Source organism: Manihot esculenta, chromosome 4 (assembly GCF_001659605.2).
Source record: "Manihot esculenta cultivar AM560-2 chromosome 4, M.esculenta_v8, whole genome shotgun sequence".
In the NCBI taxonomy this organism is placed as follows: domain Eukaryota; kingdom Viridiplantae; phylum Streptophyta; class Magnoliopsida; order Malpighiales; family Euphorbiaceae; genus Manihot; species Manihot esculenta.
In genome coordinates, this window is record NC_035164.2 from 6,884,688 (window position 1) to 6,904,730 (window position 20,043).

General features: G+C 29.0%; 1 protein-coding gene and 1 pseudogene across 1 annotated transcript; one reads left to right on the forward strand and one right to left on the reverse strand.

The window, feature by feature from the left end:
• Positions 1–3,795: 3,795 nt before the first annotated feature.
• LOC110613679 lies at positions 3,796–5,739 on the reverse strand (annotated as a pseudogene).
• Positions 5,740–8,835: 3,096 nt separating this feature from the next.
• Positions 8,836–16,950, forward strand: LOC122723423 (auxin response factor 2A-like). Its single transcript, XM_043955555.1, has 11 exons — positions 8,836–8,971; positions 9,133–9,245; positions 9,371–9,466; positions 9,726–9,782; positions 10,069–10,221; positions 10,332–10,416; positions 14,464–14,554; positions 14,785–14,928; positions 15,345–15,464; positions 16,247–16,322; positions 16,431–16,950. The coding sequence occupies exons 1-11, from the start codon at positions 8,923–8,925 to the stop codon at positions 16,527–16,529; spliced, it is 1,083 nt and encodes a 360-aa protein (XP_043811490.1). The 5' UTR covers positions 8,836–8,922; the 3' UTR covers positions 16,530–16,950.
• Positions 16,951–20,043: the final 3,093 nt, after the last annotated feature.

Below are 20,043 nucleotides of genomic sequence, written 5' to 3' on the forward strand. Positions count from 1 at the left end.
AATTAATATAAATTTAAAATTTTTAATCCTAATGAAAATATTCTATATAATTAAAATTTTCATAATACAAAATAAATTATATATATATATAGAATTAATTTTTTTTAAATAAAATTCAATTGACTGTTCAAAACTTATATATTATGATAATCTCAATATACATAAAAATAAACAGAAAATAACATATAGCAAAATTAAATTATGCATATGTATATGTAAGCTAATATATGTGATATATAATATTCACTTAACTATACGTATACATTGACCTCTCTTTTTAATAATATCAATAATATAAACATGACAAAAAAATTAATCAATATTTTCAAAATGTCATTAACGAACTTTTAATTTTTGAATTTAGAAATAATATTTGAGAATGTAAATTTTAAATTCAATTTTAAAAAGCATGCGTGCTATATGTGTAAAATATTAATTTCAGATATTAAATTTAAAGTAAGGCTATATTTCACTAAAAAAAGTTTAGGACAATAAATATAAAATTAAAAATTTTGTACTAATAATTAAGATTAAACATTAAGTGGGTAAATTTTCTTTTCTATTTATTTAAAAAATATCATATTGTTTTGGTGGGATAAAGTGGTGAAGAATTTAGGGTTAGCATTCGCTCAGTTTAGTTCAAAATCGAACTGAATCGAATAAATTTAAAATTGAAATTTTGGTATTTATAAAAATTGAATCAATTCGATTTTGATCAGAAATCAAATTAAATCGAACCGGTTTAATTCGGTTTGATCAATTTAAATTTTTAATAAATTTTTATTTTTTACACTTTATTTTTAATATTTTAAAATTTAATTGGAATATTTTAACCTTAATATAATCTAATCTCTCTATATTATTGAAAATAGTATTATTGAAAATAATATACTATTATCGAACTAAATCAAAATAATTGAAATTTTTAAAATTAAAAATCAAAATAATTGAAATTTTTAAAATTAAAAATCAAACCGAATCGAAATAAATAAAAAATTAAATTAAAATTTTAAATTAATTCAATTCGATTAATTTTTTTAATTTGAACTGAATACCACTTATCTTAGAATTCCAAACTTAGCAGAATAACCTTAATGTTGTTGCATATTCTCGTGCAGAATAACCCTAAGGTTATCTGAGAGAGGTACGTTGAGCCTAGAATATCTCTAGGCAGGACATTAATGGAGAAGTGCCTAATTTTTGACCAAGTGTGAATCCCATCTTTGTAAATAAGTGTTATTGTGTCACTGTCTGCTCCAAATTATAACAGAAGAATCTGATTGCAGCAACCAACAGCAAATCAAAAACCACCAAACAACTGATAAGACCATGTAATAAACAGGAGCAGCCATGCATGAATATGGAGAAAAACAAATAACAATTATTTATACAAAGAATCAAGCAATCTCCCACACATGGACCCCACTTGCATGTGACATTCAATGGATTCTCAAGACCATCACCCACATGCTCCATTACATGAATTTGGAAAAATCCCATCTCTTCTTTTTTCACTGTTAATAATCTTTCTTCATACATTGAACTTCCCCTTCTCATTTTCTCCTATAATTAACAAGTAAGGATTTCCATTTTCTCTCATCTTCAGTTCTCTCTCTCTATACATGTCAATGGAAATGGTGGCTTCAAGTTTCTCAGAGGAGATGTGTGTTTCTTCTGCAATCTTTGTATTTGTTTGCCTGTATCTTCTGTTGGTGGTTATGGAGTCTCCTTGGAGCAATAATGCAGCTTCTTGGTTATCTCAAGACTGTTGCTTTCCTTCAGTTGCAGAAAAAATGGCGTCTGGGTTCGATTCTAATCCCACAGCAATCTCCAGCTGAGAATGAAAATTCTCATCTTCTGCGTTGGAAATAAAGAAGAAAATGGAGACTTGGTGAGCCATTTCAATCCATCAATATATACACCCACACGATAAGGCAAGAAAGGATCAACATTCACATCCTTTTTTTCTTTTTTTTTTTTCTTTTAATAATATAAATGTTTTTAACCTTGAATTTATCAGTTTTGAATGTCATGTTATGGGTATAAAATTTAAAAATTAAATTTATAATTTTCTCGTTCACTTTTTTATAAAAAAAAAGTGTTTTATCCTTAATTTTATTTTATTTTTTATCTAATCTCTTTAACCTTTAAACTTTTAAATGGTAGAATAATTTAATTTTTATTACGAATTTTAATATTAAAATGATAAATATGATAAAAATACAGTTGAAGGGTAATTTGACTTTAAGTGAAAATGTAAGGGGTAAATTATACAATTTTTTGGTAATTTAAATTTCAGATCTTCAATGGGAATATCATGTGCATAAAATATTTTTAAAGCGCATTATTATATATAAATTTTCAATTTCTGATCTTAATATCAAATTGAGTTTACAATTGAGTTTACAATTGTTCCCAATTAATCCGTCGCTAATCTATTTCAACAGATAATTAGCGATAGAAAATTTCTGTTGGAAATCCGTTGCAATATTATTACATTTTTAACAAAAATTTCTTATAAATCCATTGCTAATCCGTAAAATTCGATAAAAAAAATAATTTTTTGCTTTTATTTAGATATTTCCTATGTAATTAAATAATTTATAATTAAAAATCATATTTAATATAAATCAAACATCATTCATAATAAAATTATAATTCATGTTCATAATACTTAACAATATTCATAAAATTTAAAATAAATCTAAAATTAATATATCAATTTATCGAATTATCTGATGGAGAAGTTCTGCAGTCGTGTTATGCGGTGAAAATTTTTTTTGGTTCTTCAATGATTATATCTGTGATGAGTTTGTTGCAACGATAAAGCCTTGACAGAAAATGGAGGGCAAACGACGCCTCTAGTGTACTGTTTGTCTTCCTCAGCTTTTGCAGGATCTTAGAAAATGAATTTGTTTTGCGTTGGGCGTTGATATTTGGGGGTGACTCAAAAACTGTCTTTGCAGCAAGGGATCAAGAAACATGTTCATTTCTGTATATTCATTAGAATGGATGGTCAACACATTTCCCTTGTCTAAATTGCTGCTGCTAATGTGTCCTCCAACAACATACACATCCTGCAATGAAAAATATTTTTTAATATTTAATAAAATTTAATATATTTAAAATTTATATAATTAAAAAGTAAATAAAAAATTATATTTCTTAATATGTATAAAAAGATAAAATAAATAAAAATTATAGGACGAAAAAGTATTAAAATTATACTATTATTACGAAATAAATATCTCATATTCAATATCTTATTTAATCAAGACAAAAATCATAACTGAAAAATAAATAGACAAAATCTGCTGACACACATGACGTTTATAAATTATAACTTAAGTTCAATAACAAAAATATGATATGAAAGAAGGAAAAGGAGAGGATTAAAAAAATATGAAAACAATCTAAGCCTCCGTTTGTTTTATAAAAAATAATTTTTAAATAATATTTTTATATATTTTTTATTGTTTGAAATATTTAAAAAATTTAATTTACAGTGGTCAAAGAAAAAATCGAGTGGTCAAATAAATTATTTATTTTAGTATTATTTATTTATTTATAATGGTTAAATTTAATATATTTATTTATTTTTATATATTATAATAAATAAATTAAGTAAATATAATGCATTATTTATATTAGTACTATTTAATAAATAAAAACTTAATATATTTATTTATTTATTTTTTATATATTATAATAAATAAACTTAGTAAATAATATACATTATTTATATTAGTATAATTTAATTCTAATATAATATTAAAATATTAATATTCATGTCATGTCAACCGCCACATCAGCAGTCTTAATTTGATTTCAATTTTGATTATGAAGTATAATTAACACCAACAAAAGTATTAAAATTTTATATTTTTTAATGTTTTATATATTAAATTCACTGCAATGTAGCTAACTGGGGACATTTTGAAGATAATATATTTCCAGGAGGTCTTAACAGCTATTTCTGAATTGACAAGTCCACTGACCTGAATTGACAATCCAAAAATCCACCACTTACTGAGAAGATTGGATCAGACTACTTGACAGCAAATACAGAATCTCCAAGACCAACTGGAATAACATCACGACCCATCATATGCAGTAAATCACAAACTAAGTCTATAGTTGCAGCATTCGCCCAGCGGGTTGGACTTACAATGCAGTAAATCACAAACCCCTCTGCGCCTGTCACCTCCTTTGTGAAGCCATCCTGTCATCATTATGTGGAACAAAAGGTTCAAGATATATGAAAATTTTTAAGAATGTAAAACATTAGGTAAATCTTCATACTACAACCTTAACAAGCTTAGAAAGAAAACAAGCATTTAGAGGTCTATGTTTTAATTAGTCACCTGGCATCTTCCCTTCCCATTCTGCACAATGCAGAATAGATCTCAGAGGCCTGTCTGAACATGTCCACTGTGAACTCCACCTTTCTTTAGATTGAACTTTGGAACTCTACTGCCATCAAAGAATTAATTCTAACCATCAAAGAATGTTCATATACTCCATTTCAGCAAACTCATTTTCTTCATTTTGGTTATGCAAATTACGCAGGCTAGAAACTGCTACACCAGATGTAAATGAATCCCACATGAAATAGCTCTGCAAGATGTTTACTAGATTATACTTTTGAGAATAGGACTTACATAAGACATTGAGACAAAGAAGCTTCTTAAAGAAAATACCGTATAAAATTGGTCATCGAACTAAGTATCACGAGCCATTTTCAAGGATTGGAAGCAATATTGTGCCTCATATGTATGCTGGCTGTTCTCAAATGTCTTAAAAAAAATCCTCATTTATAGGAATTGTGTTTGTTGCATCCAGGGGCACCAGGGTGACTGGTATTCCATAATGGATCAGTCTGTCAAAAGCAAAATTTTAATTAAGTCGGACTGATTTGGGTACTCATCAATACATCTCAGACAAACATATTGCAGAACCAGAAAGTTCCTGGTTTCGTTCCCCAGAAAATTCTGATATGGACCAAGAGCAGGACACAAAAGACATCTCCAGTAGGAAACCTTTCCTTAGGCCATAGTTGGAATCAATGTCTAGCTTTCCTCCAAGACCTACAGGAATAGCTTGTCTGTATCTGCAGCCTCCTGCTGTTGAATTTCCCTATTCAATATCCATAGATATCAATAAAATTCCTCATTGGCAATATGTTAGTAATCAAGCATGCAATTTTCTTCCTCCTCTTCTTCTTCTTAAATTGAAAGAGGATGCTAGCTTGAACTCACCTGCTCAATTAATGGAAGATGTCCACCAACATTTGGGATCATAGTACCATCTTCTAGTATTCCACCCTCGCCTCCCACTCCAACTGCTATATCGTCGCGGCCCATCATGTAAAGAATGTCATAGATTTGGTTCACAGCATGCCCTGCATCAGTCCATGGATTTGCATTGATAGTAATTGCCTGTGCCAAATATGATAACTACAGTCACTGAATCTTTCTTGCAATGGTCAATCATGATTCAAAAATGTAAAATTTCTAACCTGCAACTCAAATTCTGATCTGTTAAGCTTCAACATGTACAAAAGAGCAAAAAAATCATCAGTATCAACATCTGTATCCAAAAGAATCCGATGTGGTCGAACCATCTGTCGAACCTGTAGTTGTGTTATGGCGGCAGCGGCGAGCGGCAACGGCGGTGGTGGCAATGGCGGTGACAGCGTGTTCTGAGAGGAGAAGAGTGCAGCGCCGAGGAGAGGAGAGGAGAGGAGAGGAAAGGAAGAGTGCGGCTGAAACCAAAAATAGGATGAAAAAGATGATTAGTATTCGTCGCTGATCCATGGCTGATTCTGTCGCTAACTTTCTTTTCTTCGACGGAAATAATTTCCGTCGCTAAATCGGTCGCTGATAATCCATTTTTTGTAGTGGTTATTAATTAATAACAAATCCTTTGTTAACTTGTTTAGTAATAAATTATTAATGAATTTACATCCCTCCCTTATTATTAACTTCGGTTCTTTTCTAATGCAACTTCGTTTCGTTCTTATAGTTACGGATTCAAAATTCATTATTAATTTTATAATGGATTTAGTAATAAATTTATAATGAAATTTAATAATAAATTTATAATTTATTATTAATTTAATAAAATTTTTAATATATATATATGAAAATTAAATCCGTTACTAATTAGTAATGGATAGAAATTTTTTGTTAATCTGTTACTAACTTAATAAAATAAACAATAAAAAATATATTAAAATTATATTTGATTATTAATTTTTTAAAAAATATTAAAAAATTGTATTAAACTATAAATTTATTTTATTATATTTTATATTAAATATTAATTTAATTATGATGAACTATTAATTTTATCATTATATTTTACATTAAAGGTTAACTTTTATATTTTAAATTTTATTAATTTTATGAAAAAATTATTATAAATTTATGAGAAAAATTTAAGAAAATGAAAAAATGTGAGAGAATAGAAGAAAATGAGATATAAAAGAGAAAATAAGGAGAACAAACTAATGATAAAAATGAAGAGAAAATAAAGAAAAATAAAAAATATAAAGAAAAGAATAAAACAAGATAAAAAAAAAAAGAAAATGGAAGAAAATATGAGAAAAATGAAGAAAACAAAAGAGAAAATAGAACAAAATAGAAAAGAACCAAAGAAAAAAGTTTGGCTAATACGAAAGAAGATAAAGCAAATGAAAGTATAATGAATAAAAAATAAGAGAAAGTGAAAGAAAAAATAAAAGAAAATGAAAGAAAAAGAGAGAAAATAGAAGAAAATAAAATAAAAATTAAAAGATAATGGAAAAATTGATAATGAAAACAAATTAAAGAAAAAATCGAAGAGAATAAAAGAAAAAATAAAATTAAATAACGAGAAGAAGAAAATAAAATAAAAGAAAAATTGAGGAACGAGAAAAAGAGCGGACAAATAAAAATAGAAAAGCTATATTACAAATTTTAGTAATGGATTCATTAATCTATTATTAATTTTTATATTAATAATGAATTCAATAATAAATTTCTTTTATTATTAAATTAAAAATAATTTATAAAATTTTAAATTAAAAATATGATATTATTCTTCAAATTTTAGTAATGGAATCATTAATCCATTATAAATTTTTATATTAATTAAATCTGTTATTTAATTAAATTATTTATAAATTTAATAATTAATTTTAAAATTTATTATAAATTTATTATTAATATATTACTAATAGTTAATATTTTATAACGAATTTCGTTACTAATGTGGACAGATTTTTATAGTGAATGCTCACATAAACTCTGAACCGTTAGATTTTAAAAAGCCAACGTCTATGCATTCGATTTTATCCAAATATTTTAATTTTTGTAATTTAATTTAAAATAAATTATTAAAATTAAAATATTTTATATAAATTTTATTTTATGATTAAAATTGAAAAGCGAGCGCTTAATGATGTGACATAACAAATATTTTTATTATTATTAAGTGTGAGTCCCATTTAATCTATAAATAATGAATAATTGATATTAAAAAAATAAAATTTTATGCGTTTTGATAATTTTATTCAAATATTTTAATTTTAACAATTTATTTTATAATTGAAAGAGATTTGCACATTTTATTATAATTTCAAATCACAAATAAAAAATGTATTTTTTTATTATGTGAAATTATATAAGGTATTAAACGTTTCATCTATTTGATACTTATATAATACTCTAACACATAATCAATTTAGTAAATCTTTTAATTTTAAATTAAATTGTTAAAATTAAAATCTTTAAATAAAATTATCAAATTGCATAAATATGTAACTTTTTTTAATGTCATTATTATTTATTTATATATTATAGTGAACATGGTAAAGATCACACTTCCATAATTTTAATTTCAAATTAGAATAAAATTTATGTAAAATCTTTTAATTTTAAATTAAATTAACAAAATTATAACATTTGAATAAAATCAACAAAACACACGAAAATATTTTACATTTCAAAGTCAATTGCACAACCCCTTCAATTCTTTTTAGTCCGAATAAACCATTTAATCAAAATAATTTATCGGTTTATTTTAGAATACATTAATACTTATCAAGATTTTTGAAATTGAATATATAAAATAGAAAAGAAAGCCCTTAAATATATATATAATTTAAGATAATTTATGATGTAGTTTATGTAATTTGGCAAAATCTATATTATAAGAAATAATTTATTTCTTAAATTTTCAAACTATCAACAAAATAGTGATTTTATTAAAATTTATTATTAAATCTGTAAAAAATTTCACGTTTTTGTAATAATTTAATTTCTATAATTTTAATATTTATAAAAATTTAATTCTTTAAACTAACTTATTAAAGTTATAATTTAGTACGTTAAATATAATGATTATTTTATTAATAAAATTAAATTGAATGATGAGTTATAATATTATGTTATTTTGATAATATTTATATTCAGAGATTAAATATTGAAATATTTTAATTAAAATTTAAAACACTACATGAAAGTAAAAAAAATTATTAAAAATTATAATTAATGTTGGATTCAAGTCAATGTCTTCGTAATTTAATTTAATTGGATTTTTACAATTTTTTTATTATATTTTTGCGTTCGGCTGGTTTCTAACGGAATACTCACTCTTACATTCATGTGCGTGTAACGATTTCCCGCATTTGATAGGCTAGCCGGTGGCGGCGAGAATACCAACCACCACCATTGTGGAGATCTCAAAATTACCGTCAATATTCATCTAAGAAAATGGCCACTAGATTCTATATTATATAATATAATGGATTGGAAGTTGACCTGCATTGACATATTGGGACGGTATTTTGACGTCTAATACAAACAGAGTGATTACAGAGAGCTATTTTGACTCTTAAGTCGACTGTGAAAGCTGAGAGATAGTTTCAAGATTATAGATATGGAGGTTCATCACAATGGTCATGCTGCCAGCTCCACCGCCGTAAGAGGTAAAATTGCGGTGGATTTTATTTTGTTTCGGTTTCCACTTTCCAGTGAATCTGATGAGATCAGACTGGATTTGGATTCTTTATGCTGATTTGGTTTTGGATTCATTGTCTATGTCTTGGATTTTCTGTTTCCTCCACGAATGGTGGCGCTTGTGGTGCAGACACTGAAACGGCGCTTTATACGGCGTTGTGGCATGCCTGTGCTGGCCCTTTTGTCACTGTTCCACGTGCAGGGGAGCTGGTCTTCTACTTTCCCCAGGGACACATTGAGCAGGTCTACTTCATTTTTTCTTATTGATTCTAGCATCATTTTAAAAAAATTAAATAAACAAATCATGTTCTTGTTTTTTTTTTTTTTTTTGGCAGTGAATTATTGCTTATTATTAATCGTTGATTTAGGTAGAGGCCTCTGAAAATCAGGCCGTAGGACAGCAGAGGCCAATTTACAATATTCCATGGAAGATCCTCTGTCGAGTGATTAACGTCCAATTGAAGGTGATTTTGCCTCCTCAAATAGAATTGGGATTCACGAGTTTTTTATTTTTCCTCGATGTTTAATAAATATTATGACTAAATTATAATAAAAAAATAGACTAATTAATAATTTAAAATTATAATTAAATTATATTCACATATTTAATATGATAGTAAATACATCCAAAAAATTTTAAGTTCTATTCTTATGATTTCCTATCTCTATTTTAAAAAAATATATATATAATTAAAGTCTTAAAATTAAGATTTCTAATTACAGGTTGATCCCGGCACTGATGAGGTATTTGCACAAGTGACGCTGTTTCCCCAATCAAATGTATGTATATGTATTTACATGTATGTATATATAATTTTTAAATGTAAAAAATATATTTATATTTCTAAATTTTATTTAAAAAATTTCGTTGCACTCTAAAATTGTAAGATTATTTTAATTATATTTTTAAATAATTTTAAATGTTTTTAAAATTTGGGGTGTAACAAAATTGGATAAATATTTATTTGGCCATTCTTAAATTGATTGATTTATTGTGCATTGATGCTTCATCAGAAATTTAAATTATAACAACTTAATGTTCAATGGGATGGCTTCTTAACCTCAGCAAGATGAGAATACTGTAGAGTACGAGCCTCCGCCACCACCACCAAGGTTTCATGTACGTTCGTTTTCTAAGAAGCTCACGGCTTCCGATACAAGCACTTACGGGGGATTATCAGTGCTTAAACGACACGCAGAAGAGTGTCTGCCACCCCTGGTTAGGGTTTAGCCAGCAATATTAATTGTACATGCATAAATGACTCAGCTATTTTGATTTCCTTTTCCCAGTGAACTGAAAAATATTCATGCTTCTTGTGAATGTTTCAGGATATGTCAAGTGAGCCTGTAATGCGAGAACTAATAGCTAAGGATTTGCATGGAAATGACTGGCGTTTTCAGCACATTTTTCGAGGTAATTTGATGGTCTCATCTTTGAGCATTGATAATATATAAATAAGACGGTTAAAATCGTTATACGTATACACAAGATTGTATACAAGATTCAAAAGTGTTCTATAAACCTTCTTATTTAATCTGATTGAATAGTAGAAAGTCCGACTTATAAGGTATGAGTATCATACTACCAACACCTTTGACCTTATCAAAGTCCGGAGCGGACGAACAAATCCTTTTAAAACTCGTTTTATAACAAAGTATTGAATGCGAGCACTCTGACTTCAATAACCGAAAGAAATCCACCTCCATATAGATCGGATGAGTCGGATATTGTAACGACCCGAAAATTGGACCGCTACCGGCGCTAGGATTTAGATCGACTTAAGGCCGCCGGGACCCGTAGCAAGCCAAACATTTATCCTGTGAACCTGTTTAATCCCATACATGATCGACAACATACATAAAAATTTTGAACCTTTCTTTCCATTCAATCACCAAACTCAACCTGCGCAGGCACTATTCATAAACATAATCATTAACCCCACCTTGGAGTCCTCATCAATGCTTCAATGGGGTGACATAACATAAATTAAGTTTGGTTTTCAATAATCATCATTAGACATTAAGATCATGTACTAGAAAGGGATTAACATAAAACTATGGTCAAGCACAACTCTAAACTTTCATAAGCATTATTACATAACATTTCTATATTATACTTTTACATGACTGTACTCAACATAACATATCAACATTTTTCATGTCCACACTAGCTATTATATGACCATGACTTCATTACTCTTGCTGACCTCCTGATCTACCCTGTACCTGCAAACCTGGGGGTTAAGGGAGAGGGGTGAGCTACTAGAGCCCAGTGAGCAGAATAATAAAACATAGTATTTAAAACATATGATATCATGAAATGCATCACAGCACAAACATTTCACATCAAGGATGAACTTGTCACCACTTAGCCCTCTATACAGTCCAATTATGCCAGGGGCGTAGTGCAGGCTCGCCTGGACTTCCATAGCATACATACATATCCAATTATGCCGGGGCGTAGTGCAGGCTCACCCGGACTTCCATAGTCTGTCATGTCATACCATATAAGGGCTAATGGATCATTCAACATTCATCCACACCAACAACATAATGTGCAATGCGGCATATTCGTGAATTCTAATGCAAGCATCCTAATATATCTCATGGCATTCATGATGCGTGAATCATACTAAAACGTTCATTATTTACTTTGAAAACATAGAGAGTTATTCCACTCACCTCTGGCTAGCTCTGACAAGACTCGAAAGCAGCTATCTCACTACTGGGGTCCTCGGTTCCTCGGGTCCGAACCTACACAGGTGGACTCAAATGAGGGACCTAACAAATATGAATATGACTCTAAAATACTCCCCAAAAACCCCCTAAAACACCTCAGAACATCCATAGAAAACATGCAAAGGAGGGCTGAACAGGGCACTTTCGGCGGCAGGTTCGGCGGCCGAAAGTCCCTCTAGAGCCGAAAGTCATGCAGGTTCGGCGGCACCTTCGGCGGCCGAAAGTGCCCTCCAGAGATGAAAGTCCATTTTCGGGGGCAAGCTTCGGCAGTCGAAAGGCTTGCCTCATAGACAGGTTCGGCGGCCGAAAATCCTTTCAGCTGCCGAACACTTTCGGCGGCAGGTTCGGCTGCCGAAAGTCCCTCTAGAACCGAAAGTCATGCAGGTTCGGCGGCACCTTCGGCGGCCGAAAGTGCCCTCCAGAGATGAAAGTTCATTTTCGGGGGCAAGCTTCGGCAGCCGAAAGGCTTGCCTCACAGACAGGTTCGGCGGCCGAAAATCCTTTCAGCTGCCAAACCTGATTTCTCCCAAAGGGCAGAAACTCAGCTCTTCCATGCACACTTTCCTCCCAACCTTCCAATCAAGCATCCAACTCTCTTAAAGCATGCATACACACATACATCAACACCTAGGGGTCTCAAACTATCCTAAACCCCAATTACAACTCATCAAACATGCATATCCAACACACATTGTCCATATAATCACATAAAACCTAACAAAGCTCAACTAACCTAAACATGCATTTCTACCCCATGAATCAACTTAAAACTTATTTAAAACATACTATAAGCTCAAGATCGGCTCTTACCTCTTGAAGATCGAGAGAGAGACGACCTAAACTTGGAGAACCAAGGAAAAGAGCTCCTGGGTCTTCCAAGCCTCAAAACTTGCTTTAATGCTCAAAAATCTTCAAAACATAGTGAAACTCATGAGAATCATGAAAGATTTGAAGAAAAGGACTCAAAATCGGTGAGGGACGGTGGAGAACTCACCTTGGCCGAAAATGGGGAGAAAAGCTCGCCCATTCGGACAAGGGGACCCTTTTATAGGTGGCTGGCCAGACCACTTTCGGGAGCCTAACGTGCCTCCGCATGCATGCCATGTTCGGCGGCCGAACCTGGACTTCCCTCACTTATGCCTTCGGGGGCCTAAAGCACTCCCGAAGTGCATGCATGTTCGGCGGCCGAACTTGAGGTTCGGCGGCCGAACCTGGACTTCCCTCACTTATGCCTTCGGGGGCCTAAAGCACTCCCGAAGTGCATGCATGTTCGGCGGCCGAACTTGAGGTTCGGCGGCCGAACCTGAGCCTTCCTCTCAAGACCATTTTCATTCAAAACTTAATTTCTTTCTTGCTTAAAACCATAAAATACATTAAAACATTTTATGAAAATATGGTTTTACCCTTCTAGAGGTTTCCGACATCCGAGATTCCACTGGACGGTAGGAATTCCGATACCGGAGTCTAGCCGAATATTACAGATATGACCTAATGAAATCAGAGTAAGATGCCGACCTTCAACACACTAGTCATCTCCTTGGTACATCACCGGAGTCATAAATGCACATGCAGTAAAATGGATTAACGTGACAAACACGATAAATAGGGTATGAATTAGTCGACTCTGCATTATTAACCAACCACCCATCATTAATGAGTCGTCTGACACACCTACAATAGGACATTCATGTCTAGTCTGATGAGACATGACACTATATAGATCGGATGAGTCGGGCATGACCTGATGAAACTAGAATAAGATGTCGACCTTAATACACTGGTCGTCTCCTCGGTACATCACCGGGATCATAAATGTACATGCAGTAAAACAAAATAACGTAACGAACACGATAGACAGGGTATGGACTAGTCGACTCCACATTTATTAGCCAACTGTTCATTATTAATGAGCCACTTAACACCTACAAGAGGACATTCTCATCCAGTCCGATGAGACATGACACAGGGGGTGTCAGAACAATAAACTAATATATATACTACTGATCTAACCAAGAGAAGAGATTCGGCATCTCTCTCTCAAATCAGACTCTCTCTCTCCCACGCTCGCACAGAAACTCTCAAACATATCCTTTCTCTTCTCTTTAAAGCTTTTTCTTCTTTTTTTCCTTTCTGTTTTATTTCTCTTTGCACCTTTTTCTAATAATCGATCACTAAAAAGTTCTAGATCTAACTTTAATATCAAAAAATCTCTATTGACGCATCCCGAATAGACCTCTGACCTTTTTCCCATATTTTGTAAACCATTTTCTCAAGATCGAATATAGAGGAACTCGTATGAAATTTTAAAAACATTTTTCTTTTATCGATCAATCACAGTTCGTTGATCTGCCCATTAAATCAAATCACAGTTCAGGTGTCCACATTTGGTAACCTCACTAAATCTCAATTCATCAAGTATGGATGAATTTTGTTGATTATTTACACTAAATTCCCTTTTAATTTAGCTGGATATACAAGTTGTTTCAATAAATTTTAGATATGAAAAGTCACTGAAACCAGAAATATTTTATAATATAACTGTTGTACATATGATGATTATATTAAATAATTTTTCATGATCCATAAAATATTTTATAATTACAACCGTTGCATGTAAAATGATTTATTATATTCACTGATATGGTCGATTTGATATAATCAACGGTCGTATGTGGAGGGCTGCTTGTAGTTTAATTAATTAACGCTATAATATTGATACCAGGTCAACCAAAAAGGCACTTGCTTACAAGTGGATGGAGTGGGTTTGTTAGCTCCAAAAGGCTTGTTCCTGGTGATACATTTGTATTTCTAAGGTTTGATATAATATATATTCATTAAATCTAATTAGCAATATGTTTCCATCAATCCTTTTCTAATTAGCAATATAATACATTTGTATTTCTAATTAATCCAAAAAATTTATTATTATTTTCATAAAAAATAAAGATTACAATAAAATTATTTTTCATCAGTGAATCCTCCTCCTTTTCCTCCATCTTCTTCTTCTTATTATTAAAAGTGGTTATATATCTTTGAGATATAGAGATGATAATGGAGGAATAGGAGTTGGCGTTAGACGAGGCATGATAGAGCAGAGTAACGATCCAATACATCTCAATGGAGTTGCTACCGCATGGGAAGCCATCTCTAGCGGATCAACTCTGTTCACCGTTCATCATCGTCCGAGGTGCGTGTATCTTTTATTTTTATTTTCTTTGTTACAAATAGCTTCCACTGCTATTCAAACTCAAATTCAAAAACTTACGATGATGATTCTTATACTAATTGAATTGGAACGGTTTGTTTGGAACAGTTTGTCTTAGTTTAAATATATATTAGGATGAAATAATTAGATTTTGATTATTAATTATAATTAACTTGTACAAGTCAACATAGACATATTGTTCATATTTTATAATTTGTCCAATAATGTTGAGACATGTATTACTATCTTGTATGCATTAAAGAATAGAAATATTTGAAGAGAATGAAATATCTAGCTTTAAACTGAAGGCACCCAACCATTGGGACAACACATTTAATTTGATGCTTGTGAATATTATATCTCAAATTGATCTTCTTCCTCTAAATGTGTTGGTACAGGAGTAGCCCTAGGGCTGAGTTTATGATTCCATTTGATCAATACATAGAGTCTGCTGCCACCAATTATTCCATAGGAATGAATTTTGAAATGAGATCTGAAAGAGACACTGTTGAGCACAGGTATGCATAAGTGGGTTTTCTGCCACAAATTTTCTCTTCATCCTTCAACATTACTCAAATAAGTTATGAGACCTAACACAGAATAAGAAAAATTCACTTATTTATGTTTTGGATCGATCTGTACTAGGTCCAAATATATATATATATATATATATATATATATATATATATATATATATATATATATATATATATATATATATATATATATATATAGATAATTATAGAAACCGTATGAAAAATTAAATAAAATCTACTTTATGAATTGGGTCTGAGTAGAATTGGATACACACGTGGTTAAAGATTGATTCTAAATTAGTACATATTTATCGTTAATTTGATTTTGTCCTTTTTATTATCTATATTTAGATATTTTGAGTCTTATTTTCCTATTTGTTATTAAGTCAAATCACTTTTAGCGTAATAGTATTGCCTTCTCATTTTGTTATTTTTTTATAATATTTATTTAAAATGTATTGAGTGATTAAATTTATAATATAATCAAATGATTATACATATCGTAATTCCTGAATAAAATCATCAATTTTTAAATTCAGTATGGGAGTTTTAGCTATTTAGTTTTTTTCTTTATATTATTTAATTTTAGTATTATTTTAATTTAAATAACTAATTTAAATATCTATTTTTTTACAATCCTTAATTCCCTTTTCTCAACACACATATTTATAAGCATGCACGCAGAGTATGATATGAGAACTTTATCATTTACACCTTTATACAACATTAGATCAGGATTGACTCATTTCATTTTAAAATCGTAGATTTACTGGGACCATTATGAGAATTGAAGACATTGATCCCTTAAGGTGGAGAGAATCAAAATGGAGATGCCTTGAGGTATGCCTACATAATTTCTTCCTTTTACGTATGTTATAATTTAGTTATTTTATTTATATTTATTCAATGAATACGATGTATAAAATAGCTAACAAATGCTGGTTTAAGGTGAGATGGGATGAAAATTGTGGCATGCCTCTTCCACACAGAGTTTCACCTTGGAGTATCAAACCTATTGCTACGCCTATGCAAGTTGATACTGTTTAATTTGAGAATTATACACTATGTTCTGTTATAATTTGGTATACATATGATTTTAAATCAATTAAACCCAAATCAGTAATGTATTCTAACTGGGTTAAATATTTATCTTTTAAAATATTTTTTTAAGTTTTAAAATAGAAAAATGAATAACAATTCCTTGCTCTTTCTTTCTTCCCTTGCTTTTCCCAAATTCTAAAGTCAAAATCCATCACAAGTTTTAGAATCATATACCAACCCCTTTTTCCCCCTCTCTCTCTCTCTCTCTCTCAGTCCTCTCCTCTACTAGCAGCTTCTATCATAATTGAAAATGCTAAATCAATCCACCAATGGATACATGCCTGAAGCTTGATGCAATCCCACATGTTTAGCTTCTTTCATGTGATAGACTTTGTATTATGAAGCAAGATACGGATATCAATTTTCTCAATGCTGGTTGCAATCTGCTATGAGTTTCATAAAAAATTAATTAAATTTCGTCAGAAATTTTAATTAATATCTTTTAACTAAAATAATATAAAAAAATATAGATTCGTAACCGAAAAATATTATTAAAATTTTTAAAAAATTAAAAAGTAAATTTTAAATAATTAAAAAATATTATTTATAATAAAAAAATTTAATATGTAAAATTATAAAAATATTTAAAAAAATAATTAAAATATAAAATTAATCCTTTAAAATTTGCATATCAAATTTTGTGATAAACTTATGACTCGCATCGCATCTTTAAAAGTCATACATCTCGAAATTCTATTTTTGAAAAAAGTTATCATGATTCTCCATTATAGGTTAAGATCAAAAATTAAGTTTAATTCAAATTTAACATAAAATTTAAAATTAATTAATTTATATAAAAAAAAAATTAGTTATTCAATGTGAGAGTTTTTCGGATAATTACTATGTATATTCTTCTTTTTTCTCTCTCCTATCAGAATATATTTTTACTTTTCGGTATGAATAATTTTGTCTGATTGTTAGATTGGATTGAGATCCAAACCATTGGAGAGAGAAATTGTGTTGCGTGTTGCATTAAGGGGGCTGCTTACTGTAAGAAGTTGCTTCACTTGCTAGATTTGTTGCTTGATTGACAAATCTCCATTTTTTGAGAGAGTTGATGAGAGGGTCAAAGGCAGTGAGAAGAAATTAGTTATTTGATTTTTATTTTAATAATTTAAAATATAAAATTAATATTTTATTTATTAAAAACCTACTTAACCAATTTATCTAATTCTGTTAATTCATACCGTCAAAGTTAAATTTGAAGTTATTAGATTAAAAATGAGATTTTTTTATTAAATTTAAAATATTTTTAAGGGCTTAAAATGACCCTTTTATTTTATATTAGTTTATTGATGAATCCGATAAAAACTGTATTTTATATAATAATATTAAATAAAATAAAATATTTTATATTTTATATTATACATTTTTTACACTTTAAATTTTTATTAAACTGTAGTATATATAAAAATGAAAATAAAAAATAAATAATGGAATTAAAAATAAGAATAATCATAAAAGAATTACTAATGTGGTTTATTATATTTTTAAGCAAGATTATGTTTTTTTTTTAGAATAAAGGGTAAACTTTATTAAATTTCAAAAATGATCAACTTAGAAATATAATCAGGAGGTGAGTAAAAGACCTTAACCAGATCCGGAATACTATGATTAGTTCGAACAAGCACATGAATTATACCATTAGCAAACCTACGAACAAAGTTAATAGAAATATAAATCATCTCTGATATAAGATATTTACAATAAAAAATAAGTCGTAAAAAAAAACCTTGTATACTTTTAAGTCATTAGTAAAATTGAGCTTCTTCTTTAATTTAAGAACGATCAATTCAGAAATACAATTAGCAGGTGAGAGAAAAAATCTCAACCAGATTCGGAATATCATGGCTAATTCGAGCAAGCGCATAATGTACACTATTAACATCTATGAATAAAATTAATAAAAATAGAAATTATCTCCGAAATAAGAGAGTTATAATAAAAAATAAGTTGTAAAAATAATTTGTATACTTTTAAGCCATTAGTAAAATTGAACTTTTTTTAATATCGTTAAATATCACTAATAAATTATAATTTATTACTTATATTTAGTGAAAAGTATATTTTAATTTTTATATTTTTTAAATTTAGTTTTTTATTTAATTAATAAAATAATCTCTTAATTTAAAATTTATATTTTTTATTAAAATTAATACTTATAAATTTGTAAATGGGTCTATAAATATTATAATTACTATAAGTTCTTATATTTCTAAATTAAAATCTTCGTTTATTAAATTTTTAATAAATCATATATAAAAATAATAAAAAAATAAGTGAAAATTTTATCATTTTCTTTTTGTCCTTATAAATTAAAAATAAATAAATCATGGAAAGGGAAAAGTTAGAAGAAAAATATTTTGGATTTGAATTTAGAAATATATTATGCCAAGATTCTCTTGAATTAATTTTTATTTTATTAATTTACTCTAGAGAGAAGACATCTCCTTCCTTCTTCAATGTATTTTTAACATGTTCCTTTTAAACCAACACATCTCATCAGAAAATCTTTTTATCAATAAAAAATTATCATCAACTGCAACCAATCATCATCTCTCCCCATTATGGATTATCCTCCCCACTCTTAATAGATTGTATATACAATTTAATTTTGCTTGTTAGAGAAGTAAACTGCAAGAGATCATGGCAAAAACATACTTCCAATCTCTTTCTCATAATGGTTGTCATCGAGTGGTTACTCTCTGTGCCCTTGTGGTTGTTGCAGCTTTTGGTCCTTTGTAGGTCTTGGGAGCCCAAGACCAATAAATGACTAATGGCAGTTCACGGGACTATGGATCAGAAGGTGCAAATTAATATTCTCCATAAATAAATTAAATTATTCATGAATTATTCGACATTCATTTTGATAAAAATTCGATCAGTCTTAATTCGATTTTTAAATGAGCTGCTCGAATTTAATTTAATAAATGAACCAAACTTAAAATCAGTAGTATTCGACTCGTTAAAATTCGCTATATAAACTTACTTATATATGTGATTTGGATCATATTTGAATAAGTTTAACAAAGTTTTTTCAAGTCTCAAACATTAAAATTATTATCTTCAAATAAGTAAAAATAAATAAATAAAATAAAAGTGTTAATAACAATTTTCACCCTTTATTAAGCTGCTTTATCTTTTATTATGAAAAAATATAGTCTTATATTTTGTGGTTATGGGTTTTTTTTTTCAATTCTGAATATTTTTTTTTTATGAAAAAGAAAACTGTGTTTGATGCCATTAGTAAAAATAAGACTTTCAAAATGACATATTAACTTATGCTAATACGGTATTGAATGAATGAGATGAAGTGTTAATATTTGAATTTAAGAAAAGAAAACTTAATTTTTTTTTATTTGTACATATAATTGGAATGAAATTAAAATGTTAAATATATCATATAAAATTATAATTTTGTAATATCAATTTATAAAATAATGAGATGAAGTGTAATTAT